The 20590-nt window shown below is 35.8% G+C and overlaps 1 protein-coding gene across 1 annotated transcript in view; it reads right to left on the bottom strand.

Annotated features, from left to right (window-relative positions):
* The window catches only part of LOC123688896 (trichoplein keratin filament-binding protein-like), a 38969-nt gene that overhangs the window by 10657 nt on the left and 7722 nt on the right, over positions 1–20590 (bottom strand). The window contains exons 3-5 of the mRNA XM_045627636.1: positions 19479–19655; positions 19262–19424; positions 9309–9395 (exon numbers count right to left, since the gene is read on the bottom strand). Coding sequence (XP_045483592.1) covers positions 9309–9395; positions 19262–19424; positions 19479–19655 — 427 coding nt within the window. The remainder of the gene's footprint in view (positions 1–9308; positions 9396–19261; positions 19425–19478; positions 19656–20590) is intronic.

The following is a 20590-nucleotide window of genomic DNA, read 5'->3' as shown; positions in this document are numbered from 1 at the left end:
AGAGGCTTGCGGTAAAAAATTTTACCACTAAAGTAAACAAAAGAAAACACTGGAAATTTTTCTAAAGTTTAAACCTCCACCGCTAGGGGGCGTAATAGCTATCGTCGAGTAGAAAAATGCATTTTACTCGAAAAATTTTCATATTAAGTTGGAAAAAAAATATCATCACTATAAACCTTGGAAAATTCTCTATCTGTTTGAATTGTCACTTTCGACTTTGCGACATCAAATAAGGGTGGGGGAAAGATAGAAATCTGACTGATAGAAATGTCTGTAACTTCAGTTTGGCTCAACATTTTTGAGCAAATTAAATCTCATTTGAGAGACAACATCTTGTTGATTAAGGAAAAAATATACTCATGATGAATTTGATTCAGCTGCTTCCGATAGGGAGCGCTAAGTCAGAAGTTCATTGTTTTGTTCATTTTTCTCTGAAATTTCAAATGTAATGATAGGATTTTCTCAACAGAAACAAAAATTTCATCGAATTTGCATGAAAAAACCTGAAGGTGGCAAAGCGATAATTTCAGGCGTTCTGAAGTTATGGCCGAAAGAAGATATTCTTCTACTGATGCACTGCGAAAAACCAAATTGAGTCTTCAAGTTCTAACAGAAACAGAAATCCCATCAAATTTGTATGAAAAAACCAAAAGGTCGCAAAGCGATAGCTTCAGGCGTTCTGGAGTTATGGCCGAAAGAAGACACAATTTAGGTTTTCAGTGCATCAGTTAAAGAATATCTTTTTTCGTCCATAACTACAGAACCCCTGAAGCTATCGCTTTGCGACCTTCAGGATTTTTCATGCAAATTCAATTATATTTTTGTTTCTGTTAAGAAAATCCTATCATTACATTTGAAATTTCAGAGGAAAATGAACGAAACAATGAACTTCTGACTTAGCGCTCCCTATCGGAAGCAGCTGAATCAAATTCATCATGAGTATATTTTTTCCTTAATCAACAAGATGTTGTCTCTCAAATAAGATCTAATTTGCTCAAAAATGTTGAGCCGAACTGAAGTTACAGACATTTCAATCAGTCAGATTTCTATCTTTCCCCCACCCTTATTTGATGTCGCAAAATCGAAAGTGACAATTCAAACAGATAGAGAATTTTCCAAGGTTTACAGTGATGATATTTTTTTTTCCAACTTATTATGAAAATTTTTCGAGTAAAATGCATTTTTCTACTCGACGATAGCTATTACGCCCCCTAGCGGTGGAGGTATAAACTTCAAAACAATTTCCAGTGTTTCCTTTTGTTTACTTTAGTGGTAAAATTTTTTACCGCAAGTCTCTACGATGAGTGGATCCTGAGATATAGCCGCTTACCTCGCTTATTTGCCCACCCTGTACATACAGGGTAGGAAAATTTAGAGGTTTTAGCTCTAAAACATTTGAATCACAAGGGATAGACAAAATTTGATACCGTATTTCTGTTCTCTTTTTTTGAGAAAATAACAAGGGTAAAAGTCATTTTGGTCAACATCTTTTGTTTTCGAGTGAAAATTGGAAAAATGGCAATATCGAAAAAAAATTTATATCTCCGCTAATACTGATGATGGAGCATGCTCTTCGTTTGAGCAGGATGTTTAATTACGAATCTATGAACCAAAGTTATGTTTATGTAAATGGGAACACTAGACTTCTGTACCATTTTTGGAAAGCTAAATTTTTACTGATTTCAAAAATATACAACTTCGCGTGGTTTGCATCAATAAAAAAAATGTTAATGGTCAGGAAACTGCTCTTGTTATAGGAAGGTCTATTTTCCTGTGCTCATCGACTGTTGAAACCATAGCAATGTTGAGACTCTTAGATAAAAAAAGGTTTTTGACAATTTTCTTTTATTTATATTGATACAAAGCATACGATGTAGTATATTTTTGAAATCAGTGAACATTAAGCTGTTTAAAAATGGCATAGAAATTTAGTGTTCCCATTCAAAAATACATTAATTTGGGTTATAGCTTTGTAATAAAAAATCGTGCCAAAGACACGAATACGCGTCTACGTAAAAAAAGCCTGTATAATGTTTGAATTTCAGAGCTCTATCATCAGTATTAGTGAAGATATAAATGTTTTGATATCGCCATTATTCCAATTTCCGCTTATAAATCGAAAACAAAGAAGGTGGCCGAAAATGAATACTATTCTTGTTAGTTTCTCAGAAAAAAAAAACAAGAATGGGGTATCACTGGTATCAGATTTTGTTTGTCTTCTCTGGATTGAATGATGTAGTGCTAAAACATCGAAATTTGCCCACCCTGTACATAGGTTCATATGGGAAATATTATATATTTTCGGAATTATTTTCATTATGAAATTTTGTTGATAAAGGCAATTATTCCTTGGGTCTTCATTGTTATAAACAAAGATCGAGGGATAGATGGTTTGTCAGCAACGTACGAATACAAAAAGACCTGAAAATACCAATTCTAGACGATTATTAAAAAGACCTAAGTGTGAAGGCCTTCAACAAAGCGCAAATAAGGAAGGCTTGCTACTACAATGAAAAAGCCCAGAGAGAACATAAGAGACCGAAGATGGCACTTCCTTAGGAAGTGCGTGTTGAGCCAAATATCGACTGGCACAGAAACTGTGTAATTATTAGTTATACAAACATTTTATATTGACATATTGTCACCGGCTAAAGCAGAACTCATTACTTCACCAGAATACAAAAAAGGTGGGTCTGCTGTAAAAAATTCCGAACTTAATGAAACTTCTACAGGTTGTTTGGGGGTGTTGTGGAATGACTCTGTGAAGTTACCCTGTGGTAACATGAGGAGGGTCGAAGAACCCCACCATTTTCGGACTTTTTTCTGTTATATACAATCATTATTTTCAATTAATTGTTGGCTATTATTTATTGATTTTACCCAGTTGATCTTATTATTGAGGTTGAAAATAATTATTGGTTGATGGGAATTTACAGAAAGGTCATAACATGCCACGATAACATTGAAATATCTACTCTTCACATAAACATAGGTTTTTAGTCAAAGCTACCTTCCTCCTCCTTCCTATGTTTCATTATATCGATATTGATGAGTAATTACCATAAAACTGCTGGTAATTGTTAGTTACAGGGTCAATACCTTTGTTTCTTGGCAACTCTTGACATTTTGAGAAAATTCCTCTATTTTGATTGGCTGTATCTCAGTTGATATAAGGTTTAGAAAATAGTTTCTAAGAACAAAATCATGACGAATTCAATTATCTACAACTTTGTAAATGTTAGCACAGGGTCCTCGTGTTGGATAACTTGACAGAATCATCCCACAGCACCCCCAAACAACCTGTGGAAGTTTCATTGAGTTCGGAATTTTTTCCTGGAGACCCCACTTTTTTTTCTTTGTCTACTGGACTATTATTTTGATTGACTGTATCTCAATTGATATTGGGTTTAAGAAAAAGTCTGCGAATACAAAGTTGTAGAGAATTTAATGGTTACAACATTAAAAATTAACGTACTCTTAGAAAACTCATTTGGTTAGAAGTTATGAGCAAAAAACCAAAAAAATCTGAAAATGTTGAGGTTCTTCAGCCCTCCTCAAGTTAACACAGGCTCCTCGTGTTGGATAACTTGACAGAATCATCTCACAGCACCCCCAAACAACCTGTGGAAGTTTCATTGAGTTCGGAATTTTTTCCTGGAGACCCCACTTTTTTTGCTTTGTCTACTGGACTATTATTTTGATTGACTGTATCACAATTGATATTGGGTTTAAGAAAAAGTCTGTGATAGATAGATAGATAGATATATATTCATCTCAAGTATTTACAGATGCTGTCAAAATAAATGTATATAATAAATATAAATACATGTTCACACGTTACAAATTTCACAGTACGATATAATCAACGGTAAAATACACAATTTTTCATAGGAATGACTAGAATTTATGGGACAGAAACTCATCCATCGAGTAGAATACATTTTCTTTAAGCAAGCTCTTTATTTTTTTCTTGAAGGCATTATAATGTAGTGATGTCAGGCTATCCGGTAGTTTGTTATAGAGTTTTAGGCTGTTATATATGTGCATGTTTCTCGTTTTCTCCAGTCTATGTAAAGAAGGTACATATTTGTCCTTGAAACGCGTGTTGTGACCGTGAACGCTCAAGTGTTTCTGGAACCTGTTTCCGCTCCCATGCACATATAAGAGGCACTCCATGATGTAACAGCACGGAACAGTAAGTATACCATATTTATTAAAAAATGGTCTACAGCTTGTCATCTGACCTTCCCCTGCTACTATTCTGATAGCCTTTTTCTGTTTCAGGAATATCCTTCCCGCTTCCGAGGACGCCCCGCAAAGAATGATGCCATAGGTCATCCGTCCGTGGAATTGAGCATGGTACACAATCAGGGCTTCTTTTTCTGTGAGAAAGTTCTTTATATTTCTAATTGCGAAGAGTGCTGTCGAAAGTTTACCAGACAATTCGTTCACATGCTGATCCCAACCTAGGTTTCCGTTGATTGATAATCCAAGAAGGGATATACTATCTTTGTTCCATCGTTTGGTTGTAATTACGAGCTCCTTCGTTTTATCAGCCTTCACACTCATACTGTTTTTTATGAACCACCCAACAGCATCATCTATGGACTTTTTAGATTTCGCCTGAAGTGAACTTTCCACTTTATCTCTATTTAGAAAGGAGACATCATCCGCAAAGAGCACTACGTCATCCACCACAACATTATGCACCAAGTCATCGATGTAAAGGGCAAATAAAATTGGTCCAAGCACCGATCCCTGGGGAACTCCTTGGGTGACTCTGCATTTTGAAGATGTTTTTCCATCAAGGTCCACTATTTGGTAACGATCGTGCAAGTAGGATTTTATCAGACCAAGAGCTGGCCCTCGGACCCCAACATACTCCAACTTGGATAAGAGTTTTTGGTGTTCCACGAAATCGAATGCCTTACTCAAATCCATGCAGGTTAACATCACTTCATCTGTGCTGTCTAGTGCGTCCATAATGAACTCTGTCATCTGGATCATGGCCGTTATCGTAGATCTTCCCTTCCTAAAGCCATGTTGCTGACCTGAAAGCAACATGCTCCCCTCCAAGAACGAGAGCAATCTTGTTTTGATTAGGGACTCGAGAACCTTAGAAATGGCTGGCAGTATAGATATGGGCCTATAATTTTCATGTAGATTTTTTTCTCCCTTCTTATGCACAGGTAATACCCTTGCCAGTTTCCATTCATCCGGGAAATATCCTTGCTCAAGACAAGCATTCATCAGATGTGTGAGTGGGTCCACCAGATAGTCAATCGTCTCCTTGAGTAATCTCACCGAAAAGCCATAAATATCTTTTGAGGGTTTGTTCTTAAACTCCGAAACCGTTCTCATAACTTCATCTTTCGTTGTTGGCAACAGGAAACAGGATTTCATACTATTCACCTTTCTGTTCTTCAAAAGGGTTTCACAACTTCCTGGATCGGTTTTCTGTGTATTTAGTCTCTCTGCAATAGTGGCAAAATAGCAGTTAAATTTTTCCTCAGACAGACCAATGGTGTTTGGTAACCTGGTAGTGTTTTTTATTCTATTATTTATGACTTTCCATATAGCCCGACTCTTGTTTTCTGATTGGTTTAGGAATTCCATATCCCTGTTCTTGATGGTATCCGTTACTAGTTGCTTCAGCTTCAATTTCATTTCCTTGTAGAGTTTAAACGAATCTTCATCCCTTCTGACCTGAAATATCGTGTGGGTAGCATCTACCTTATTTTTCAGATCAATAATTTCATTATTTTCCCAAATTTTATTGCTGCGATCATTCTTCTTCTTTATAATTTTTTTTTCAGGAAAACACCGGTGGAATAAATTCAAAACAGTGTCGTGAAAACTCTTACACTGCCTACGAACACAGTTCCCATTCATAAAACTCCAATCAACATCTTTCAATCCTTCTCGAAACAGGTGAGTATTATCTGTATTTATAATGCGGATTGTCTTATATTCTCTTTTTTCAGAAGGATTTTCCGTGGGAATCTCCAACTTCTGTCCCTTATGGTCCGAAATGTGGTAGTCAATTGTTTGCGCTACATAACTCGCACTGTCCATATTAGTAAATATGTTGTCTATGCAATTCGCAGATGTAAGCGTTACACGGGATGGCTCGCTGAATATTATATGCAGACCATATGACAGTAGTATTTCTTGAATTTTTATTTTATCGCCTGTTTCCTCACAGAATCGCACATTAAAATCTCCCGCTATAATAATATTTCGATGAAACAGGCTTGAAATGTAACTGAGAGCTTCATCTAATTTTTGTAGAAATAAATCGAAATCGCCCCTTGGAGGTCTATACACTGAACACATTTCAACATGCTCTTCTATCGTCATTTGGTTTATTTCAGATATTTGGGTTGTCTCAGCATCATCTCTAGTTAGTATAAGAGTGCCACCATGTTGGACATTTTTTCGAGAGTAAGCACTCGCTACCTTATAATTTTTTATATTCAGAAATTTCAATTCATCGTCTGACATCCAGTGCTCAGTTATGCAAACTAGTTTGTAGTCCACAGAACATAGTACAAAATCCAATAAATCTAATTTGTTCCTAAGGCACTGAATGTTTAAGTTCAATATCGCGTCAGTTTTAAGCTTATTCTTCTTTTCTGTCTTCAGTACAACGTCGTCAGCAACTTCCACCATTTGTTTCCCGAAAAAACCTGAATCTCCTAATGACCACCCCTAGTGGCCAGTTTTCGGGCTTATAAATATCGTCCAGCAATGACAGATCCGCACCAATCTTGAAAGACACAGTATTAGCGGTAACACGCTTTGGGAGTTTCTCTATAACGAAACTTTTACTCGGAAACTTTTCTTTGAGGTGGTTTTCAATATGGGATTCTTCTACATTCACGCCTACATGCCCCACGTAAAGCCAGACTCGTTTCGGCACTGCAGAAAAAACTGATGAGTCCACGCACGTTCCAGTCACTCCTATATTTTTCTTTATCTGCCTATTTCTTTCTTTTCTCTCATTTGCACTTTGTGCTTTCATATTAGCTTTTACAGCTTCATGAACTATTTTAGTATTTTCTTCAACAGGGCAGGTTTCCGTCATTGTTGTAGTTTTCTCCTTGGTATGTTTGATTTCTTTATATTTTATGGCCGGTAATTTAGATTTCTTAGTAGATATATTTTCGCTCTCTGTAATACTTTCATGATCTGTTTCAGAGAAATGTTTGTTTTCCTTTACGATTAGAGATGGCGCCATCCGTTTGTTTTCATTCACATTTTCAATTAGAGTTATGTACTTTTTCAAAACAACTATTTTGTCATGCAGCTCCAAAATCATATTGGATTTTTCCTCAATTATGCGATTTAGATACTTCACCTCTTTTCTGTGATCATCTCTAACTGATGGAATCTCAGGATCTATCACAGGAATATCTTCGTTAGAGCACTCAGAAATATTTTCTGTTGTCTTCATTTCACTCATTGACTGTTCGAATAACACTCCATTCAAATCAGCAAGGCGTATTTTCAGTTTTTGTATTTCCAAATCTTTATCTTGGCATTGACATTTTTTTGAGGTAAGGTCTTCACAACAAACAATTTGTCCTTCCAGCCTCACATAAAGTCCACCAATTTTAAGTATACAGCTAGGGTGGTAAGATTTGCTGCATTTTGAGCAAGTGACAAATTTTTTTACCTCTTTATTACATTTATAACAAGTCGTTTCAGCAATGTTACCATTTATACGCGGTGCCATGTTTACTCATCCAATGGAAACGAGAAAACAAAACTCGAGTTAAAACTACACTGTTATTCTGGCAAATACTACTCAAACAAAAAACTAAAAAGCAAGTTCAAATTTGCGTAGCTAGCTTCGATATTTTTGTCGAGTGTGATAAAATGTTGAATTTGTGAATACAAAGTTGTAGAGAATTTAATGGTTACAACATTAAAAATTACCGTTCTCTTAGAAAACTCATTTGGTTAGAAGTTATGAGCAAAAAACCAAAAAAATCTGAAAATGTTGAGGTTCTTCAGCCCTCCTCAAATTAGCACAGGGTCCTCGTGTTGGATAACTCGATAGTGTCATCCCACAGCACCCCTAAAAATCCTGTAGAAGTTTCATTGAGTTCGGAATTTTTTCCAGGTAAAATGTACGTATCTAATGGAATATGAGATGAAACAGTAAAAGGCTAATGGCATAGTTGCAAAAGAGATAGAAGTTCAAAATTCAGGAATTCCGTCAGTCAAGTCAGTTCAATACCTCCAAATATCGACAGTATCTCACTTCAAGCTTTCAACGACATGTTGTACCTACATAGCTATATCCGACAACGAGAAGATCGAACCTTTCAACAACTGTACCTACCGAACCCAAGTACGGTCGAAAGAAATGACCAAATCTGGTAAACCCGTCGTTAAAAGAAAAGAAAAATTACAGCGACATACTCTCTGAGTTCAAATAAATTGTTTATTTGTATAGTTGTGTGTATCTATTTCTTTTATTTGGTTTGGCTGCGTACTACTCGTTAGGAACAGTTCAAGGAACCTAAGATGTTTTCGGTTTTTAATTTAAGTCCACGAGATAGATCCTTCACATAAGTGGACTATTGCTGATTAATTGCTAAACATCTTGTATATTTACTGATTGATTCATAAATACACCTGCAGCTCAGCTTGTAAGAACTAGGTACCCACGAAGAAGGTGATATACTGTGTAAAGGGGTGTTATTAAAATATATTATTCGATTAGAATGTGGTGCTATTATAGATATTATTATGCAATAAAGAGACCTGTCAAAAAAAAATGTCGCGACGAGACGATTGATATATTTTTTTCTGATAAGACTACATAGTGGTATTTTTGTTTGTATTGTGATTTCTTCTTCATTTTTGGCTTATATATTTAATTATAGACGATAATTTGAGCTTAAACTAAACAAAATAGCTTTGTAGTTATGTGTGAATATCATCATGGCAAAGAAGCAGGTTTTAGGTTCAACCAGGTTAACCCCCCCTTTTTATGAGGTACAAAACAAACAGAAAAATTCAAAATTCAGTTATGAACTTCCAAACTGCAATAACAGAAATGACAAATGACGATTAAAATCTATTATGTCAACCAATGTCAATATTCAATTATATGTACACAGACCCTGAATTTATCCTTCATGTAACCCTCTAGTCTAGGTAGCTTCAAGGATAACGGTTACAAAAACCAAACTTCCTGATAATTTTTGTTGCCAACTGTTCACTACCTTGCTATTTATTCATTCATAACATTTTGCGTTGAGTTTGCAGTAATTATTGAACATTTAATACCATACCTTTCCTCGAATCTGTTGGTCCCATGTGTTAACCATATTTCTTATATCGTTACCACGTTTTATGGAATCCTGTTCTTCTCTGGCTACCTAAAAGAAAGACACAAGTCAATAAATATTAGTTAAATTTTTATTGTGTTAATACATCACTCAATAAGTACCGGGCCCAAACGCACAGATGGCACCGCCAGTGATTTTCAAGAAAAAATGTTTGTTTACCGGTTAGGCCCATGATTTATTGAGTGGAGTGTTAATGTGTATTGCATTTTTTGCAACATACATCTATGAAGTAAAGGCGAATTGACACGTGTGAAGTAGCTAAAGCAGAGGTTACTCATCAAGTAATTAATTGGTGCGTCTATCTACACATATTTTTTAGTATTCTCGTTTAAAATTCATTGTAAAAATGGCAGCAATTTTGAGTTTCCCAAATTCGTTGTCTAGTGAGGGGATCTCAGAATCCGTTTCAGCTATAAAAAATGGCACATTTTCGGGCTAGGTTTTGGAGAGAATTAATTTGGTGATTGGAAAATGACGTGAATTGGGAAGTTCTCATAACTTCTTTATTGATAGTGCTACAAACATGAAAAGAAAACATCCCACAGACACTTTTTTCAGTAGAATGCATTGGTTTAATCATTTATTTTTTATTGCCATTAGTTTCGAAGTTATAATACAAATATCTGTTTTTTTTTCAATTTAAAGAAGATAATAATTTCATCACAAATAAAATCGCTATTTTTTCCTTTTCCCTTCTCAAAAATATATAACATTATATATAAATTTCTTATCGCATTATAAAAATCATCAAAAGTTTCACACTGTTACAGTTTTATATTCGTTCAATAGTTAGTGGGCTCTCAATAGTTCAAATATTTTTTCATTTTAGAGTTTCCATAGTTACAGTAAAATTGATCATTCTAAGTAAAACAGTTTTGTAAAAGTCAGAGCAGTAAAAGAGTTATTATTAGCCAAAAAAGAGTACTTATTAGCCGATTTATAGCGTACAATAACATTTGGTCCTTCGAGAAAAAGAAAAACTGCCTAGTCCGTAGAAAAATAGTCGATAAAGGATTCGGGAAATAATCATGTCTGTCAGAAGAAGCAATAGGAAAAATTTAGGAGTACCTCCAGTAAGATATGGGGATGATACCCAGCCCAAAGCAATATCCGAACCACATATTATTCATCGACGTTCAAATGAACCCGAAGAAATTCCAAAAGATCAAGAGGTTTTGAGTGAGAGAAATCAGTATCATCGAAAGCCTTATCGAAGATGACGAGAACCAGCACAATCGGAAGACGCCCAACGCCGGATCGTGCAATTGGAGAAGTCACTCATTCAGAAAAAAATCGAACTGAACAGAAAAATCTTGTTTTAAGTTCTAGGTCTGACAAAGATCCTGAACATATTCGTAGACAGATTGCAGTCAAGAAATCTTGGGATAAATTTCATTTCTATCCGAACTCATTTCCAATTTTATCCTATTTCCCAGATTCTAGAACTGCTAGATTGAAATCACGCAAACCTTTATGGACTAACACCTTCCTTGAATCCAATGAAAGCGACAAGGAAATTTGGCGTTCGGGATGGACTTCTTCTAACGTTTTCAACAAAAGTCTTATTATTGATCCCTCAGAAAAAGTTCTAGGTTTCAATCTTCCTAGGAAAATTTGGTGTATTTTAAATCGACTTAGAACTGGCCATGGTCGTTGTAATAGTACCCTCTTCAAATGGCATTCCATTGATAGCCCACTATGTGAGTGTGGTGTAGAAGAGACCATTGACCACTTGGTGAATGATTGTCCGATTTATAAATTTCATGATGGTTTCCAAGCTATCCATTTAGTTTCAGATTCTTTTTTAGAATGGGTAGTTAACTTCAAATCGATATAATGAAAACTAATAATTAGTACTCCTTTCTGCTTCTTTTTTTTTTTTTTGTTTTAGGATCCAATTGGAAATTATAGAGTCGTCAACCGAAGAGAGAGGATAAAGTAAATTTTGTTTTGGTTGAAGAGGAAGTCCTTCAATATAAATTATGTCAGCTTATTCTGTAAACGTTTACACAAACCAGTCACTACACCGATACGGGGAGACAGAGTTTTTGCTGAGGTTTTTATCTGTTCTCTTGTATCATACGTTGAAATGTATGATGCCCCGTTACATTTCCTCTGCTAATACTGAGATTCATCGACACATATGCTTGATTATTTGAAATTAATATTTTGTATTGCTCTTTCTCAAAAGAATATATATATATATATATCTTTTGGGTAGTGAGACAGGGACAGAAGACAGCGATGGAAAGAAGAAACTACATCAGAAGAATGAGGAGAAGAAGCAGAAGGTGAATTATGAAGAAAAAATTTAAGTAAAACAAGAAGCTCATAACATATGCAAGTTTTTATCGAGACAGTCCATTCCCAAAGAACTACCAATATTTACCGGAGATCCAACTGAATGGTTGCAGTTAGTAACAGCCTTCAGGGAAACCACTGAAATATGCGGCTTCAGTGATAGGGAAAATATTGCTAGGCTCCAGAAATGTTTAAGAGGAAAAGCTAAGATAAGTGTTCAAGCATTATTGAATTTCACCTGTGAAGTGGATAAAATAATAGAAACACTCGAAAAGAGGTATGGAAAGTCGGAGTTCATTATTAACGATTTGATAGCTTCTATCAGAAAGTTTCCGCAATTGCGCGATGATAAATTAGAACCTTTATTAGATCTCTCCACAGCAGTTCAGAATCTGTCAGTTACAGTGACAAGTCTCAACTGTCAACGAAATTTTTGCAATCCACACCTACTAACTGAACTAGTTTCAAAGTTGTCAACCCTTTGAAATTGGAATGGGGCAAAAAAGTGAATTGTCTAAATGTCAAAACTGAAAACATCAATATTTCAGATTTTTCTAATTGGTTCGCTGAGATAGCAAATGCTGCATGTGTGTTCTAAGTTATCCGGAAACTGAAAATGAAAGGAAGAAAAAATACGTATGTGCTGCCAGTGAGGAGAACTCTACCCGCAAATTCAATTGCCTGTTCTGCAAAATGAACAATCATTGGACATATATATATATACTTGCAGTAACTTCAAGCAACTGGATCCAGACAGAAGATGGGAATGGGTAAAGAAAAATAAAATTTGTTTCTGTTGTTTGCGTAACAATCATCAGATTAAGTTTTGCAGAAAGAAAAAAGTGTGCAACAAAGATGGTTGTGATAAATTCCATCACAGCTTACTCCATCCAAATTCTCCGAGAGAATATAATGCCACATCACCAATTTCTGAGACTGAAAATGTGTTATCATACAAAAGAAACAGAAAGGAAAGTTTTATTGCGCATAGCTCCTATAATTTTGAAAGGACCTGAAAACGAGGTTGATTCATATGCGTTATTCGATGAAGGGTCCACTATTACCATGACAGACAAAGAGTAAGCCTCATTTTTGGGAGAAACAGGTCCAACTGATCCTCTGAGAATGCGGTGGACAAATTCAACTGTTAATGAAGAGAACTATTCTCAGAGGATCAACTTAACTATCAAAGGCAAAAATGAAAATAAAGAATTTTTTATGACGAATGTAAGAACTGTCACCGATCTGAATTTACCAACTCAGACAATTAGTTACGAGATATTCATGAAAAAATGGAATTATTTGCCACCAATTAACATTCCAGACTTAATAGATGCGCAACCAAAAATATCAATCGGGCAAGACAATATTCATTTAATAATTACACGTGAGGTTATAGAGGCTGGAAAAAATTCACCAATATTGTCTCGTACTGAGCTTGGTTGGGTTGTTCATGGCAATAAAATGATCGTGGCCGTGTTGACAATGCATTCATTTAACATGTCGATAGGGATGAAGAATTGCATGAATTAGTTAAAATGTCTTTTAGAATTGATAGCCTTGGAGTGAAGATGGAAGAGAAAATATCAGTAGAAGAAGCTAAAACTATGAAAATAATGGAAGAAACAGCTAAGAGAGTCGGAAACAGATGGGAGATAGGCCTTCTATGGAATGAAGATGATGTTAAAATGCCCCAGTCGAGGTCAGCAGCAGAAAATCGTCTCAAAATGATGGAAAAGAAATAAGCTCGAAATCCAGTATTTTCCAAGGATTATTTAAACAAATTCAATGAATATGAAGGCAATGGGTTTGCAAGAACATCGATATGGAAATACAGGATGAAAAATCATGGTATTTACCTCATTTTGGAGTTGTGAATCCCAAAAAGCCTGGAAAGGTGAGATTAGTTCTTGATGCTGCCTCTAAGGTAAATGGTGTCAGTTTAAACGCAAAATTATTAAAAGGTCCTGATTTTTTAAATTCCTTACTGGGTGTACTCTTCAAGTTTAGTCAAAAGAAAATTACATTCACAGGAGGCATCAAAGACATGTTCCACAGAGTATATATCAGAGAAGAAGATAGAAAATTTCAAAGATTTTTGTGGTGGGGAGAAAATGGACAAACGACGGAATATGAAATGACAGTGATGATTTTCGGAGCAGCTTCTTCTCTAGCTTCTGCACAGTTCATAATAAGAAAAACGCGAAAGAGTTTGAAGAAGAATTTCCTGAAGCAGCAAGGGTAATTTTGGAACAGCATTATATGGATGATTATTTAGATGTTGATTCTGTAGAAGAAGCATTAGATTCAATAACCGGTGTCGAAGAGGTTCATAAGAGAGGTGGTTTCCAAATAAGAAATTGGACAAGTAACTCCAAAGAAGTTTTAAAGCTGATTCCGACAGAAAAAAGAACAAGGGAATTGAAAGATATAGAAATAGAGAAAGAACTTCCAACAGAACGTGTTCTAGGACTTCACTGGAATCCGAATGAAGATTGTTTTTTGTTCAAAGTCGAACCCAAGGAAATGATGGAAATTTTAGAAGATAAAGCAACAACTACCAAAAGAAAAATGTTGAAAATTGTAATGTCAGTTTTTGACCCTCTTGGGTTTCTATGTCACTTCACTTTCAAAGCAAGAATTTTGTTACAAGAAATTTTGAAAATGGGTTCTGGATGGCACGACAAATTAGAACATTCGGTAAATGAAAAATGGCTCAAATGGTTGCAAGATTCAAGAAAAATTGAAGGTGTGAAAGTTCCTAGATGCTATTTGGATGATAATTCGCAACGTAAAATACAATTGCATATGTTTTGTGATTCCAGTTCGAAAGACCATGCCGCAGTTTCGTTTCGAATTTTATCAAATCAAAAAATTTATTCCAAGATCGTTATGGCTAAATTAAGAGTAAGTCCTCTGAAAACCTTATCTATCCCTAGATCAGAACTTCAAGTGGCAGTACTGGGACCTCGTTTGGATAGAAAAATAAGAAAAAAACACAGTATTCCTATAAGTCGTCAGTATTTTTGGACGGATTCCCGGGCAGTAATCAGTTGGTTGAAATCAGACCCTCACAAACTTAAGCCATTTGTGGGTCATAGAGTTAATGAAATATTGGATATATCTGAAGAGAATTAATGGAATTGGATTTCAACAAAAGAGAATGTAGCAGATAAAGGAACCAGGGATAATATAAATTGTGAATGGTCGGAATTGAGTAGGTGGAACATTGGTCCATTCTTTCTTAGATGCGATGAAGACACGTAGTTCAGAGAAAACGAAATAGGGATAGACAAAGGAGAAAATGAAGAAATGAACGAATATTTCATGGAAATGAAAAAAGAATACGTTGCTCTGACAACGGAAGGAGACAATTTAATTGAGTCTATTCCAAAAATTGAAAGGTTTTCATCTTATCTTCGACTCATAAGGTCAACTGCCTGGTTGTTGAGAGCAATTCAAGTTTTCAGAGATACCATAAAATCGTTCTCTGAGTTATTACCAGATGAAGTAGACAAAGCTGAAAAATTATGGTTTAAACTTGTACAGGAAGCATGTTACAGGGAAGAAATTCAAAGTTTGAAGAATAAGAATCCTGTCGATAAAACGAGTAGACTTTATAAATTATCCCCCATGTTGGATAGTGAAGGAATTGTAAGGATAAACGGAAGAATAGGAGAATCAGAAGATATCTGTTATGAAACAAAATTTCCAATAATTCTTGATAGAAAGCATTATTTTACATCTTTTGATCCTTCCTTATCATAAGAGAGCCAGACATTAGGGACAAGAGTTGATTTTGAATGAGTTACGACAGAAGTTTTGAATTTTACAAGCTCGAGCTGCTGTCAGAAGTGCATGGAACTCTTGCTATAGGTGCAGGAATTTCAGAGCGAAACCCATAGTCCCAAAAATGTCTCCACTCCCAAAATGCAGGGTAAAAGTGTCTTTGTAAGACCTTTTACTTTTACAGGTATGGACTACTTTGGTCCAATTGGCCGTCGACACGAAAAACGTTACGGGGTTTTATTTACCTGTATTTGAGCCATCCACTTGGAGATTGCAAATTCTCTAACTACCGACTCCACCATTATGGCCATCAGAAGAATGATCGGATGAAGAGATTGTCCTAAGAAAATATTTGCTGATAATGGTACGAATCTGAAGGGAGCCGAGAGAGAAATGAAGAAGGCGTTGCAGGAAATGAACGAAAATCAGATTTTAGCCAAAATGACCACTAGGGGAATCGAGTGGGTAAGGATACCACCGCTTACACCACACATGGGAGGTTGCTGGGAGAGGACTGGCCCTACCAGTCACTCCCAAAGAGAGATCGCCAAAAGATGAAGTTTTATCCACCCTTCTCATCGAAGCTATAGTAATATGGTAAATAGTAGACCCTTAGTCCACGTTCCAATAGATGCCGCAGATGGAGAAGCTATGACGCCGAACCATTTTCTTATAGGGACTTGAAGTGCTTCTCCACTTCATTGCCTCTTTTGTGGGAAAGAGATCTAGTTACGAGAAAGCAGTGGAAGATATCCCAATATTTTTCAGACTCTTTCTGGAAACGTTGGATCAGGGAATCTCTTCCAACTCTCACAAGAAGGACGAAATGGCACAAGAAGACGAAAAAATTAGCCGTAGGAGACGTAGTAATGATAATCGATGGTGACTTGCCCAGGAAGTCACGAAAGGGGTGATCGAAGCTGTTTTTGTTGGAAAGGATGGACAAGTCAGAAGCGCCTACGTCAAAACAAGACTGAGAACATACCGAAGACCAGCTGTTAAATTATGTCCCCTAGATATTCAATGAAGTTGTTGTTTTATTTATTTTGGGGGGGGGGGGAGAATGTTACAGTTTTATATTCGTTCAATAGTTAGTGGGCTTTCAATCGTTCAAATATTTTTTTATGTTAAAGTTTCCATAGTTGAAGTAAAATTGGTCATTCTAAGTAAAGTCAGAGCAGGAAAAGAGTTATTATTAGCCAAAAAAGAATACTTATTAGCCGATTTATAGCGTACAATAACAGACACTGCATATCAGCCTAGTGCCTATCAACAATAATCGATAAAACTATGATAATCAAAATATTCGGTGACCACCAAGGTCTCCGGATTCAACATCGTAGAGAGGGTGACAAACATTTTAGTAGCTAATATGATTGGAAATCAAAAATAATTGTGTCGCCAAATAGAATTTTGAGCTGACTGATAAACCATATATCATTATCATATCACAAAGTTTGTTCTAGGACAAAAGAAGAAAAACACCTTTTAAAACTTCCAAGTAATTCGTAGCTATGAAAAAGAAATGAAGGATCATTCCTCCATTTGAAGAACGCCAATTCTACATTGAAGAACGTAAATCTGAATTTATACTTCAATTCAAGAAAGAATTGGAAATCTGGTTGAAAATCTCATCCAAAACAATGACAGCGCCACTCATTCGTATTTTATCAATTGGAACATTCTATCGAATGTTGTATTCGACACGTAAAACCCTTGTTTCCGTTATCTCATAATATCCATAGTTTTCGAATTGAAATTAGATAAAGCTACTGACAGGGGCGGATCCAGGCGATGTTTGAGGGGGTGGGGAGCATAGAAAGTCACGGTTCATATAGGTTTAGCAAAATAGCAGAAATTTTTGTTGGTACCTACTGGGTCAAGTGTTTTTTTATAAAAAGATGAATTTCAGTAAATCACTTTCCAAAATTTTTGTAGGACAAGAACAAGTTCAAGAAATTTCACATAATTCATAAATGTATGTAAATTGATTTCATAATAAAACTCAGGCGCAAGAAAGTATAAGGTGTAGTAAAAAGAAAACCATTATTTTCGCATGAAGAACAAGGCTTCAATAACCATAGTTAGAATGATCCAATTTGGGTCAAATATGCGCTGTTTCGTTTGATAACTACAGTTCCAAGTTAACAGTTGTGCCTTAGGGGAACTGCTCTTCGTAGATTATTCCTTGCCAATCTCACTAAACACACAGCGAATGCTCACCGCGTTTCGACCACGACCGTTTTCGCTTGAAGTTGTCATAAATGACCTACTTTTCATCACCAGTTACCAAGTGTTTCAAAAATGGGGCATTTTGTTGCGATTCTGCAGTGATTCGCAGTGGAAATTCGGTCCATGCGGTTTTTTGCGTTAACTCGTGTGGTATCCATATATCTACCATCTCCTTGAGATCAGCCTTATGCAAATAGTGCTCCAAACGGTTTATTGTGCACTCTTAAGCTCTTGAGCAATCGAAACAGAACTCGAAAATGTTCATGATTTTATCGATATTTTCGACAATTGGTGCATCTTTGACATCGAAATTACCGGAACGGAATCGACGAAACCAAAATTGCACGTGATTGGCTATTATAGTATCAGGTCCATAAACACTATTTACATTTTTAGCCGCCAGGCTTGTATTTTCGCCTTTATCTAAGAAAAACTATAAAATATAGCGTATTTTCTTTTTGCTAGTGTCCATCTTTGTGGCGCGCTCAAACTTAACTGAGTCAACTCATCACAAAACTGTCAGAATGTTTTTGTAGTGTGAAATCTCATCTTTCTAAAGCCATATAGTGAAACCCGATCGGACTTGTACAACGCGAGATACAGATAACTAAAGCCATCTTATGAAAAAATAATGGGTTCTTTTTTACTAAACCTATTGAATATTATCAAATAATAAAAAAAAATTCTAGTCTCCAATTTTTTTGACTAGCGTATCTTTCGATTATATTTTCAACATTCAAACTGTTGCAAATGGTCCTGTGTATATGAATTAATGCCAATACATTCAACCTGTCTTCAACCATTCTAGATTATATCCAATCTTTCACCCTCCTGAGTACCAAGCATATTTTTCGATTTTTCAGGATACATTTTTATATTTATAAGGAGGGGAGGAGAGGGTGGTGGTGGCATGGCCCCTATGCCCCCCCTGGATCCGCCCTTGGCTACTGATAAAATATAAATTTGTATAACACTCCCAAAATCAATTATTTGGTTAAAAAGTGGTAACATTGAGGATTTTTCGTCACACTCTACTCGGTCTATTTATTTGATTTTGCTGAAAACAAGTGTCTCCGATATATGTTCAAACTTTTTGAATAATTCTCTAAAGGAGAGTAAGAATCAGTAAAATATTTCTGATATGATGTAATATTTCCCTCTATCCCAAAGTATGATTTTGGATTTATCAATGCTGCTACTTCAGGGAGTTGTTGACTAAGTATTCAAGGCATATAAAAAATTTGTGTTACATTTTTCTATTGCTAAAAATGCCAAGGTGTAAAATATTTCACGTTAATGCAATATATACTTATTTTCAAATATCATTAATTTGTAGTATTTAACCCATCCGTAATGAAATTAAGTATTAGCAAAGTAACTCTGATGGTACCCTCAATTTTAAATCCTTTCTCTCCTCTTTCCAGACACAACTGTGAAATTCCACGATTATTTTCCGTAAGCGCCTTTCATTTTTCATTGATGACATCAGAATACCTAAATATTTTATCAGTTCATCCAATATAAATATTGATGTCGAATTGCCCAGCTATATTGATTCTAGATATTATATTTACCTTCCCTTCCACATCCCTCATCATCACTCTATGGAAGAACATATCGATTTCTCGTTCTGATTCGCGTTTAGCCTCGTTCTCTCTCATCTGTTGAAGATTCACCATTTTTGATTCGATGTTGTGCAGTTTTTCCAGAGCTGGTCGCAGCAACTCGTTCTGGTCTCTGTTGATATTGTAGTCAAAAATACAATCGACAGGATATAAATACCTAATTTACCTATACTGAAGGAAGCGTTTTTCTTCCACAACTTTCAACCGCTCAGCTTCCCGCTTAGCTTTTATTTTCTCCGCTCGTTCTTTCATCTCAGCGAGCTTGCTTTCTTTTCCTCTTTGGGCATTATCGACTGTTTCATAATAAAATTGCTTCTCCTCTATACTTAGCATCTCCAACAATCTGAACAGTTATAATAATGATTCAATTTAATTTTGAAATATTTGAGTGATTCCTTCTTCCTTATTAAAATTCATTCAACAATATAATGATTAACTTCAATTTCCATAATAATAAAAAAAAATTATTAGTTCGGCGAACTGCGCTTGCATTTCACATTCATTTGATAATCATTTGAAATGAATAATCTGATGAATGAAAATGTTTTTTTCGCTAAAATTATTGTGGAAATTGCAGATAATTATACTGGATGATTTTTTGGAGTTGAATCGGTTTAAAATCTCCAGAAGGGATCATCTTGAATGTTTCGAATAAAAAGGTTACAGTTTTGAGGTGGGTCCACTTGTTACAACCTCTTCCGTTTCCTTCAGGGTTCTTCGTCCCTCCTCAAGTTAGCACAGGGTCCTCGTGTTGGATAACTCGACAGAGTCATCCCACAACCTCCCGAACAATCTGTAGAAAGGACCCCGCACGTTTAGTACGGAAAATGGCTTTCCGTGAATTTGGCTGAATTTTTGATATGTTGTAGTTCTTGATGAACTGATCAGAAAAGTCCTTAGCCACAAAGCTCAAAAATGGACAGTTTTCGAGATATGGAGCTTTGAAAATGGATTTTTTGCAATTTTTGGGGTTTTTGCTCATCAATCGGGGAGCTCTCATTTCTGGTTCTGATGGAATTTGGATGTTCGGCGGCCAGAGCCCGACTGAGAAATGATCTACCTTGGTTATATTAGGCACCGCCATCGATAATTTTTTATACACTGCTCCACATTGGCTATGAAATGAGATATAAAATCCAAGATCTTCCATACATCTTTTCAAGCCACAAGATGACGCCAGAATAATTCACATGACCGAGAAACGACATATTGTGAGATTTTTTTTAAGACAGGCCATAATATCTGAATCCTCATATATCTAATGTCCAATAATATCAA

The sequence above is a fragment of the Harmonia axyridis genome, chromosome 1 (assembly GCF_914767665.1).
Source record: "Harmonia axyridis chromosome 1, icHarAxyr1.1, whole genome shotgun sequence".
Classification (NCBI taxonomy): Eukaryota; Metazoa; Arthropoda; class Insecta; order Coleoptera; family Coccinellidae; genus Harmonia; species Harmonia axyridis.
This window is presented reverse-complemented; position numbering and strand designations above follow the sequence as displayed.